This window comes from Martes martes (assembly GCF_963455335.1).
Source record: "Martes martes genome assembly, chromosome: 5".
Classification (NCBI taxonomy): Eukaryota; Metazoa; Chordata; class Mammalia; order Carnivora; family Mustelidae; genus Martes; species Martes martes.
Window position 1 is genome coordinate 41,613,365 of NC_137892.1, and position 12,618 is coordinate 41,625,982.

Below are 12,618 nucleotides of genomic sequence, written 5' to 3' on the forward strand. Positions count from 1 at the left end.
GTCCCCAGCCTCAGGTCAAGTTACAGGGGAAAGCCTGCCAATCAGGCCTGTGGACCGAGGGCTGCCCTCCCAGAAGATCTTGATTTATCATGGCTTTCCACATCACTGACCATGAGACCCTAAGGCCAAATCTGGCCTGTGGCGTTTAACTTGGTCCTTTGCACAAATGGGAGTTATTTTTTTGCTCCTTTATTTTAATTAACATATGATGTATTATTTGCCCCAGGGGTACAGGTCTGTGAATCATCACAAATGGGAGTTCTAAAGTGAAGTATGAACCACGGGCTGCTGTGAGATACAGTAGACAGGCCAGGAATGGGGCTAAGAGGACAATCCCCATGGTCAGTGAAATAGCACATTGGGACGGGCACGTAAAGACTAGGCCATCGGACAGTCTTTAGTGAGGTGCCCATTTCCACTTCCTTTCTAAATACCACTGGTATTCTTTGGGCTTCCTTCCTCACACTAGAATAGAAACCAAAGACAAAGGATGTCAATGGACATGGAAAGGAAGAAGTTCTCTACAGCCACTGGAAAAATTCAGGTTTTCTGGCTAGTTGCTCAAGTATGAGATTGACTTAGCAATATAATCACTTAGGGCAGTGTCTTCTCTGAAATCAAACAGTCTTTGTGCTGCTATAACTGGCTCTAGGAGTCAAGATGACCACTCAGATGATCCCTTTGTGCTACACCTGCAGACCCATGTCTGGGAAGATGTTACTCTGCACAACAGTAGCCTCCCACCCCTGGCTATCAAGAACCCAGAGTGCCTGGGCCTTTTGCAACAATCGGATGGAAGCACAGAGAGGTGGGTCCAGCACTACTGCATTCTGAAGGATGGCTGCTTGTACTTCTATGCTAGCATTCGCTCCACCCAGGCTTCAGGTATGCACTCAACTTTTACTCAAAATAATAGCCATTACGGTAATAGTAGTAGAGATGTCCTGGCTTTATGGACCTTTAACCAAACCTTATACTGTGTGCTTTGCCTAAATTAGTTCATTAATCCTCCAATGAAGATATACTATTATTATTCCCCTTTTATATATAAGAAAACTAGCTGGAAAGGCTACTTTACTCAACAAGATCACAAGTAGTATGCAATGAAGCTGAGAGCTAAACACAGCCAAGCTAACTCTAGATCCCATGCTTTTATTGCCTAGAAAAGCAAAAATAAACTCCTTCATTCTTTTTTTTGAAAGAGGTTTGTTTTTTTTTTTAAATATTTATTTATTTGACAGAGAGAAGGAGAACACAAGCAGGGGGAGCAGCAGGCAGAGGGAGAAGCAGACTCTCTGCTGAGCAGGGGGTCGATCCCAGGACCCTGAGATCATGACCTGAGCTGAAGGCAGACGCTTCAGCTCTGCCTGACTGACCCACTCAGATGCCCCAAACTCCTTCATTCTTATGGTCGCTGATGACACTCAGAATCAATGCCAGTATCTTTCTGGGGGGTAGTAACTCCCCTTTCTCAGCGTATTCCTAATGTTGGGCAAGTGAGTAACAAAAAGAACATTAACTGTTAATTTTTCTCAGGCAAGTTACTTAACTTCCTAGAACTTAACTTTCTTCATTTGTAAAATGGAAACAGCTATCTATTTTTTAAGACTGTTGGGAAGATTTCATGAGGTAACTGCTATTAGGGTAACTTAAGCTCTACAGAGAAAGCTCTCTCTATACAAAATGTATACATCTTGTATATTTATTAAATTATGTATTTTATTTTATTTTTAAAGATTTAATTTATTTATTTGACAGACAGAGACCACAAGTAGGCAGAGAGGCAGGCAGAGAGAGGTGGGGAGGGAAGCAGGCTCCCCGCTGAGCAGAGAGCCCAATGTGGGGCTCGATCCCAGGACCCTAGGATCATGACCTGAGCTGAAAGCAGAGGCTTTACCCCACTGAGCCACCCAGGCACCCTAATTTATTAAATTATGTATTTTAAAAGCTCTATGTACAAAATGGGTATATAAACAATATAATTCAATAATGAAGTAATTGTGCCTGATTTTGACAAGAAATATTATTTATCCTTCTTGTACTATTTTTTAAGATTTTATTTTTAAGTATCTCTACACCCAATGTGGGGCTTGAACTCACAATCCTGGGATCAAGAATCCTGTGCTCTACTAACTAAGCCAGCCAGGCATCCCTAGCCTTCCTGTAATTTTTGACAAAAGAGATTATTGGCATTTTATTTGTGGCTGGATTTTTTTTCACCAAATGAATAATCCTTAAATAGTTAATAGTAGTAAATATCCTTGAGTCGCAGTCATTTATAATTTTTTTTAGCATTAATGCTTATGTTTAATAAAGCTAGACAGCCATGTCAAATGGGAAGATAGTTAGTGACCATTTCAGCCTCGTTGGAAAATACAAAAGAAGTACAAGGTGAATGGCACACTATGTTCTATTTCTTATCACTCAGGATGAAAGATACAATGATTCTTTTTCACCTATTCACCTTTCTATTGAGAGTGTTACAACATAACCCGAAATATCATTCAACTATTAGGAGAGAGCCAGCCTCTCTAAGTGCTTCCAGAACATGCTGTTCCTATTCAACTCCAAATCCATAGTTTTAAGTACCTGATACCAGGATGGGAATGAAGGTAAACACAACAAACCTCCAAAACAGTCATGGACTGGCACTTTTATTATACAATATCATTGCAATGGTGCCTAGGTGGCACAGTCAGTTGAGGGTCCAGCTCTTGGTTTGGTTTCGGCCAGGGTTGTGGTCTCATGGTCAGGAGATCGAGCCCTGATTCAGGCTCTGTGTTCAGGACAGAGTCTGCTTAAGATTCTCTCCCTCCTTCGGGGCACCTGGGTGGCTCAGTGGGTTAAAGCCTCTGCCTTCAGCTCAGGTCCTGATCCTAGGGTCCTGGGATTGAGCCCTACATCGGGCTCTCTGCTCAGCAGGGAGCCTGCTTCCCCCCGCCCATCTCTGCCTGCCTCTCTGCCTACTTGTGATCTCTGTCAAATAAATAAATAAAATCTTGAAAAAAAAATTCTCTCCCTTTCTCTCCCTCTGCTTCTCCCCCATGCATAACTCTCTTTCTCTCTAAAATAAATAAATAAATAAAATACATATCACTGCAAAAGTCTGAATCATTTTAATTACCAAATCAACGAAACTCATTTTTTGGAGACTGCTTCCAGAGATAGAAAAGAAAGGCTTAGGATTGAATGCTCAGATTACTCCAAACTGAAATATTAACTAAATGCTTCCAAATCCCTGGGGCCCAGAGATTGCTGCTGACTCCAGGTTTAAAACAGTAACGATAGCCACTAGGTGGCTTCCCTTATTCTGAAACATCACAAGTGACCCTCTGGGAAATAGCTACTAATAAATGGCCTAAAAATAATAACAACAAAAGTAGAGTTACCATTTAGTAAGTGCAGCTTTTGTACTGGTCACTCTGTTAAATGCTTTTGCTTATCATTTCATTAAGTTTCAACAACACTCCTATGAGACAGGTTACTTTCCCACCTACCACTTGGTAAACTGATACCTAGCAGGGTTATATCATTTGCTCATGTTCCCCCTGGCTAGTAAATGGTGAAGACAGAATTTGAACCCGGGTAGCCTAAGTTCCACAAAGGAAAAGAAAAAATAGACAAGGAGGAAAAAAGGAAGTCCTCTTTATATTCAGCTCCTATCTTCGCACATATCTTTCTAGAATCTTCCATTGTTCTTTGTTGCCTCCAGAGCACTATAGAATTTTATACTTTGTCCCCAAACCCTTTCTGTGGTTTTGTTTTCCATTCCTTGTGTTAAAGTGACTTGTACTCTAACCGAACATGGTCATGTTCTACTTCATTAACACACCTCACATTGAACATTTTTCTGACACCATGTCTTTGCTTGTTTTAGTTCCTTCCCCTGGAAGTCTATACCCACTGATTTCTCAACTCTAGTTGTCCAGATTCTACCAGTCCTTCAAATACTTATTCAGTCACCAGCCATGTCTGCTATATAGCAATCCCAGATGGTCCTAGACAAAGTATCTCCCCTCTCTGGCCTCCCACACTTACCTATCTTGTGACACTTATCACCCTCTACCTTGTATGTTACCTCTAGATAGCCATCTTATCTCTTCTAAGGGACTATAGGCTCCAAAGATGATTCTATATTATGTATTTTGAATGAATGAATGAATGAATCATCAAGTCACCCCAAATGGCCATCATTCCCATGAAGTGTGAATAGTTTGTTTTTCCTTCACTTAATAGTAGAGAAAGGTTAGAAGATTAGAAAACCAATTCAAAGGCAAAACCACAACTCAGGCCACCAGATGCCTCGCCCTTCTGCCATATCACACTCTTTCTAGCCCTAAGAAGTTACCTAATTTCTATCTATTTTTAAATTCTTCTCTTGAAAATATATCATTCTCTGACTAATAAACGTGTTTAATCCAAACCCATCAGTTCTTACCCAGCTGTACACCTTAAATATGCCTATGTCCGCAGGCCCTCAATTTCTAGCTTAAATTATCTCAAATGTGGATTAAAAGAACATTTTCTTACTGAAATTCCTAAAGAAATTGTTATATCTAGGCCATGTTCTAAAATAGAGGCCTGTGATTTGGGGTTTTACATGACTCTACTCTTTCTTGAATAAAAAAATACCACTTGCCTGAGCATGCACCTTCTTCCAGAAAATGCGCTTTCCTGCCACCTCCTCCCCACTCTCACACTGACAGATGCTGGGTCTGGATGGAAGCTCTCCGAGGGCTAACCAGCAGCTCACTCTTCTCTGGCATGAAGGTAGCTGTGCAGGAGAGCTTCTGGAGTGCTTTCCCCTGCCCCAGACTGGAACTGTGAATTGAGGTCTGCATCCTTTTTCTAGGAGTCCTTCCCAGTCTTCTTGTACATCTTAACTTGCATCAGGACCTGAGGCCCGGAGCCAACAATCTGGAACAACGAAACCCAAGCTACAATGGAGACATATCCCAGTCTCCTGTGGAGAAATTCTCCAAACAGAAATGCCTCTCTCTACTGTCTACTAAGTATCACTGCCCTGGGGAGCCACAGTTTTTTTGAGAGGACTGGATCATACTGCTTGGGTGTATTGGAGGGGAAAAGTTAGCATGTTATCACTGAATGCTTCCTATGTGTCCAAGACTTATAAGCACTTTATATTCATCATCTAAAACTAGTATTGGCAAAACATCCACTGTTATTACCCCATTGTAAATGGGAAACAAAGGCTTAGAGAAGTTAACTAACATGCTGATGTGGTCCCCCCACTGGTACTTGACAAAATATGAACAAATGCTATCCAGATCCTATGCCCAATGTCTTAGCCATAATGTTAGAGAGAGCACTCCCTGCCAGAAATCAATCTTATTAAAGTAGCAATCGGTGCTGGGTATCTAGTCTCCAGAAATTAGCACAATGACTGTTGTAGCCATGGTCCGTGTAGTCCAGCAACTCCTCACCAGGAGTTGTGACAAAAGGCAGCAGAGAAATTTACTGAGAATGGCTGAACCCATGCTGTGCCATGAACACTATAGGCAATAAAAGAAATACATTAATCAAAATAAAATACTCAGTTTAATGTAATCATTTTTATATGCACGGGATATGAATCTTTTTTTTTTTTTTAAAGATTTTATTTATTTATTTGACAGACAGAGATCACAAGTAGGCAGACAGGCAGGCAGAGAGAGGAGGAAGCAGGCTCCCTGCCAAGCAGAGAGCCTGATGCGGGACTCAATCCCAGGACCCTGAGATCATGACCTGAGCCGAAGGCAGAGGCTTAACCCACTGAGCCACCCAGGCGCCCACGGGATATGAATCTTTATATTCATAAAGATTATACAGAGTTCTAGTACTTATTTTCAGTTCTAGGTGATGCTAAGTGAGTGACATTTGCACTGGTCTGATTGTTACTTCCTCCCTTACGTGTATTGTCCAAGCTTTGCTTGGCTCTTGCATATCCCACCCTCTTTGGTTCCTTGTTCTCCAGCCCTGTGAAGCAGGTCTTGGTTGCTATTTATAGCATTATTCATCAAACTACAGGTTTTTACCCCATGACTGAGTCATGCAGTCGACGTAGTAGGTTGTGACAAGTATTTAAAAATACAACAGAATTGAGTTTAATTGCATAGAAAATATCATGATACATCTCAGTGCTTCACAAAACTTTTGGGCTAACTGTATGAAAATTTAAAAATGTAGAGCTCTGCATTTATTTACATCTTTGGATCACAGCCAAAAAGGTTGGAAAAACACTCAAGTACAAAAACACTTGTCTCTGCATTCATGCTTGCTAAATGGGCAGTTTCACATTCACAGTCTTAGGGTATTTAAAAAAGCTTCTTCTCCTTTCCATTATCTTTCTCCTACGTCTACCATGTTAGTTGCTTTGTTATTAAGCTCAGGCTTCTGTGGTCACCACTTCACAGAGACAAGACCCCCCTGACCATAGCATCTCGGTTGCTTATTTTCAATTCATTTTACATTTATTTTATTCCGTTGGTTTATCTTCTTGATGAGAGATCCACGAGACCTCACGTGATATTTCTCACTTCTACAGGTATCTGTAGTGTTTGGGACATGACTGACTGACTGTAACAGTCACTTGAGGTAGCGAGGCAATCTTGCGGACGACAGACAGAAGACCGGGAAAGATAACAGTGAAATGAGGGGAAAGTACACGATGTGAGAAGCAATATGGCCCTAATTTCCTGTGAAAACCACATTAGATGTGAATCTCACATTTTACTTTCAGCTAGATAAATACGCCTCTAATGTGTACTGTCAGAGTTGTAGAAATAGCACCAGTCGGTTCCCTGAAGTCTGTGCTTACTGTCAAGGAAAGTGCTCGTACTTGAACAGCATGCATTACTGGCTTGCCTGTGCCGGCTAATGTTAAAAAGTCACTGTGTCAGTATTCCAAAAGCCCTTTAGTCAAATGCCTCTTCATAGGCCTGAAGCCCCTTGTCATTCACCATATACTTTCTGATTTTTTTCCCTTTTATTTTTCTCCAGCAGAAGGTAAAAGTAACAAATTGTGACCATTAACTATTGTTCTTGAATAAATCACATCAAGGTCTGCGTGTACTTCTCCGATACATTTTATATTATTGCAACAAATGGAACACTTAATGCTTGCATAGTTCTTGTGAGAAATCTCTGTCCAAATGTTGTGCCAGCTTGCTATTCACTGCTGCTACTTAATAACAGAGAGACTGGCCCAATGAGGTCACCTCAAATGAGGTAATGGGGTTGTAGTCCGGTGTCTTTTCTGCCAATCATTTCTACTCTATAACTGGTTAGAAAAGGGGCCAAAACTCTCCTGTTTGAAGCAGATACCTTTTTGGACAAAACTTTCCATTTGTTCTCAAAAAGGGAAGGGATGGGAGAGGGTATTCATATCTGCTCAGACATATGAGAAAGGGAAATGTCACCAGTAGGAAAAGGTCAGAAACCAGTGCAATAATACAAACACTTTGTACTATTGTTGGAAGCAGAGAATTAAGACAGCAAACTAACCCTTGGTATGTCTTTAGGTAGCCCACGGTCCTGAAACAACCAACACATTGCTTATTCCACTTCCAGTATATGCCCCAAAATATATATCTATGCAAAAATCTGTACACATTCATAAGATTATTTGTAAGAGCTCAAAAAATGAAGAAAACTCAAATGTCCTGAACTAACTAATAAAGTGTGGTATGCCCATACAATGGAATATCACTTGTCAAGAAAAAAGGAATGAAGAACGGATACACAGGGCAACAGGGATGAACCTGGAAAATGGCATATGAGATAGAAGCCAGTCACAAAAGACCACATCACGTATGATTCCATTTATCCTGAGCACCCCAGGAAAAGCAAATCCGTGGACACAGAGAGGAGGTTGGTTTACCTGGTGATAGGATGGGGTAGCAAATGGAGAGTAACTGATAATGGGTATGGAGTTTCTTTCTGAGGTGAAGGAAATGTACTAAAATCAGATTCTGGTGATGGTCACACAACTCCATAAATAAACTAAGAACCACTGATTGCACACTTCAAATGTGTGAATTTTATGGTGTGTGAATTAGCACAAAGACAGCTAATGTCAATCTCAGATTTTGGCAAACACCATTTTACTGGGGCCTACTAAAGGGGGAAAAAGAAAACCTAACCATTTCTAAAATGAGTGCTTTCCTAGAAGTTAGCTTTAAAACTGACTCTTCAAATGAAAACATGTTTTGAATTTAGTACTGCATCTAAACTCCCCTCTATAAAATAGACAGATTTTAAAGTCCAAAAACCACTACTTGCGTTTAAAAAGAAAAAAAAATGTATGTGTTCCAGATGTTGGTACCAAATATAAAAAAAGGAAAACAAAGTCAGTCACATTCAAAGGAACCAAATCTTCCCTTCATAGTCCCTTATTGGCATAGGATGATTGTCAGAGTGCTAACGTGCATCCTGGGGGGGGGGGGGATGGGAGATTAGAACAAGAGTTAGCAAGAGCAAGAAAGAGGTTTAAACACCGAATTATCAATATTAGCGATGTCTAGAGTATCAACAAGAGATTCAGGTTACCTCAGAGCATCAAGACACTATAAAACACAAAGGGTTTTAATTTTCCAGCATCTTCCCCCAAACTGATATGCTCTCCCTATCCCAAGTAATGGAAACAAAATTCAGACCAAGCAATATATACCCACTAACATGGATTCAAAGGACCATGGGGAAGAAATTATCTCCTAAAACCAGTCATTCATTCTCATTTTAATTCAGGTTGGCTCTCTCTTATCACGCTGCTGGTTCATATTTTAAATGTGTTTTGCATATGCACAAAGAAGGTGAGAATCTGTGTTGGTTTTAGAAACTGCTAGCAATCTCATTATTCAGGAAGGATGTCTTAATGGTTCTGCCCGATCAAATATTATTTAATTTTCCTCTAATGTGACAGCACAGGTGTCACTCTTTGATACCAAAAAATTGATTTCAAAATGTGTCCTCCAGGTAAAGTAGACCCACGGGAACCCAAAGCTAAATACGGAACATGCAGTGAGAAGACCACAAAAATGAAAACCGGGAAAACCACCTCTATGACCAGTCTTGACATTAATCATTGGTGGATTAAATCACATACTGTCCTGAGTCTGTTTCTTCATCTGTAAAATGAGACACCTAGATTAGAGGTTCCTGCAGATAAAATTTTTTCTTGGTGCTTTTTCAGATTCCTTTTCTCCATCTTACTCTTTCCCTATTCTTCTCCTCATCTTTTTCCCTCTGTAGGTGGCCTGTATCTACAAGGATATAAGGTGAACGAGCAGACCCTAAGCTTCAAGCAGTCAGTAATCGAACTCGAACCTCCATCTGAGGAGTTCAAGACCTTCTATTTCTGTGCAGAGAATACGACAGAGAACCAACGGTAAGTCAAGGTCTTCGTGTTTCTTCTTGATCATCTGCCCTGACAAGAGTCATCTTAGCAACACCCTTATCCTTACTTTCCAATTTCAACTCCCACCTTCAATGAAGTCTCTCCCTTTCTTTGCATAGTCTCTGGAGTTAATATTCCCCAGCATTTTTTTTTCTTTCAATGCATAGAAGATGACTCTTCTGGAAGTACTTTTTTTCAATGAAAAAGGAATCCGCCATTCTTCCCAAAGCAGTGACTGACTCAGATTTCAACATAAAAGATCCACTAACACAGTTAGCTGTAAATATTATAAGTCATTAATTCAGATTCGCTGTCTCGCCTCCTTTCATATAACTCTTACTGCTGTGTCCATCTAAATGTGGTCAGTTGTTTCATTTTGCTATAAGCCTCTGAAGGATATAGAACTTACCTCTCTAATTCAATATGTTCACTACCCAGCTTGGCAGGCAGAAATGGGTGCTTGGGTTTATGAAGATTTGAGGGAAAAAAGAGCAGTAGAGTCAACAGAGACAAAACCATGAGGCAAAAGGAGTATTCTCTTGGACATAGAGGACCCTCCCCCATCTAATTTCAATCCCTAAGACATCCAGTGCCCTCTGTCTCCCATTCCTACCCTCACCGGCTTGATGACCATCCCTTACCTCATCCAGATGCTTTCTCCCAATTGTCTGGGTCAAAAAGATCTAATAAAGAGGGGCGCCTGGGTGGCTCAGTCATTAAGAGTCTGCCTTCGGCTCAGGTCATGATCCCAGGGTCTTGGGATCGAGTCCCGCATCGGGCTCCCTGCTCTGCGGGAAGCCTGCTTCTCCTCCCACTCCCCTGCTTGGTTCCCTCTCTCGCTGTGTCTCTCTCTGTCAAATAAATAAATAAAATCTTAAAAAAAAAAAAAAAGATCTAATAAAGAAATTCACAGTCATTTATTAAAACAGAGAACGTGGTAAAATTTTCAGGGGTATTTACAAGAACCAAATACGTTGCTTTAGCCCAAAGACATAAAACTCAAAAAGTAGAATTTCAGGGTTTCCAGCAAGTAACCATTTAGGGAACAAAGGACTCTCCCTAGGCCTTCTCCCATTATGTAAACCCTGTCTGCTCCTCCCATTCCTAAGGATAGGCTAGAGTGGGAGGTTAAGGAATATAGAATTGTTAGATATTTTGCCAAGATCTGTTTCCTTGGGCTTGTGCTCCACAATCTGGGTGGCGGACTAAGACAGTTCCCTTGAAGGTGAGGCTCCAGCTGGCATATAAGAAAAGGGGTCAATGAAATAAAGTTAACTCCTATCTGATTTAAGAGTGGATTCTGAATAGTTGGGTTTCACTGCCAAATCCATGAGTGGATATTATCAATAGGAAACAATATTGAATCACTAGAGAAATAGTTCAAAGCCTAAGAGCAGAGTTTCACAAAGTGTAGTTCATATAATTCTGGCTTCATAAGACGCCCTACTCCCCAAAAATAGTTAGGCAAATTTAAGAAATGATACAAATTATATTCCCCTCTCAGAGAATCACAAAGGACATTAACTTATTAATGTTCCTGACACATTGCACTGGAATGAATGCTTAGTTACCTCTCTATACTTCCCCTACCTGAACTTACCTGACCCAAACCATTCTTTTAAAAAAATAACAATTAACTACCTTTAGAATAAATTATATACGGGTACATTTTATGGAACATCATCCAATAAAATGAAAAGAAGGGAGTAGAAAAGAGAGAGGAGTTAATCTGCAGAGTTCGCTGTGATTTGCAGAATGTAAAAAAGAATATTTTGCCCTAATGGCAATATTTGATTACTATACACTTGACCACTCGAACTTGAAATTTAATTAGAAACAATAAAATACTAGTAATGATTGTAAAAGTCTTACAGCTCCGTTAATCGCTGTTAACAAACATTGTGCCTTCTTCTGATCCTATCGGTTACATCAACGTAGTTTTATTTCTTTGCTACCATTGTATATTCCACATTTGATATCTTACCTTTTCGTTCAATCCAAACCTAAGGATCAGGGCTTTCTGTATTAATTTCAAACTAAATAACTAGAAGAAACAATTAGGAAATACATTTAAGAGTTTTTTTTAACGTTTCACTTTCCTACAGCCCAGTAATTGTTTTAAATGACCTGTTTGTTTAAAAATCGCTTAATTGGCCTGCACTGTTATTTCGGCAGCTGGATTACGGCTCTGAAAGCATCCATCAAAAAGTGGCTTCCTTTGCATCAGGCTATTCAAGACTTCATGAACCGACCTCTAGAGGAGACCAGAATGTGAAAGAAACCCTCATCTTAAGAGAAGGGACCCACAGATCATCACTGATCTGCTGTGGGAAGAAATAAAAGCATTTTTCGTTATGTAGCATTTAACTGAATGCTCCTCAGATACACTAAAGCTTTGTGGTAAGATCATAACTTTGTTTTTGAACCAAAGCACCAAAATCTAATGTGACATGCAGGAAATACAACTTACGTCAACATCATTAATCCACCCCCCCCCATGTTTTTGCCCCTCAGGCTGCACATGTTAGCATCAAAATATAGTATGTCCCATACCCCTGTCTTTTGAAAGCATAAATACAATAAATGTTGATTTATTTTCTCTTTCATATTCTTTGTTAAATGTTCCGCTCTGTCCTTTGACTGTAGGCTTCCTAGAATGCCTGCAGGCCAGGATGTGGGAAGGTAAATTAAGATCATAGAAATGAAGTGACTTAAATGGTGAGGAAATAATTCAACTCAACAAGGTCGTCTCTGTCAGGCCATCTTACAATCGACTGGCCCAAGTGCCTCCCAGGACTTCCCTGAGGAAAGAAAATAATACCAAGTATTGTTATAAAAATAAAATAAAGAAAAGTAGGCTACACTTAGGGGAGAAAACTCAAAGGCATGCATCACAATATTAACTGAATTATTACCTGAATATCTGTCACACTGCAAGGGGAAAACACAAAATAAATCAAGAATGTCCCGTTCTTAATCCTGGAAGTGACATTCAGAGAAATTCAAAAGTGAATTCTAAGCATCGACTTCGTTTCTTAGTGGAACAATCCTAGTGTGTGCCCACGATGCTGTGAGGTACTCGGAAGTCCCATGCCCTTACTAATGGAACATGGAAAACAAGTTTCAGGGCGTTCAACCGTTAAATTCAAGTGCTCTGGAAGAGCTTCTGACAACAACCAAAAATTTGAGGTCTTGTCTTTTTACAAAATAATAGTATTTCAGAG

At 40.2% G+C, this 12,618-nt stretch overlaps 1 protein-coding gene across 1 annotated transcript in view; it reads left to right on the forward strand.

Moving 5' to 3' along the window:
* LOC308343283 (uncharacterized protein) overlaps positions 1-12,001 on the forward strand; it is a gene marked incomplete at its 5' end in the record, with an annotated part of 33,978 nt that extends 21,977 nt beyond the window's left edge. The window contains 3 exons of the mRNA XM_080804321.1: positions 699-885; positions 9,250-9,385; positions 11,570-12,001. Coding sequence (XP_080660447.1) covers positions 699-885; positions 9,250-9,385; positions 11,570-11,669 — 423 coding nt within the window. The 3' untranslated portion in view covers positions 11,670-12,001. The remainder of the gene's footprint in view (positions 1-698; positions 886-9,249; positions 9,386-11,569) is intronic.
* Positions 12,002-12,618: the final 617 nt, after the last annotated feature.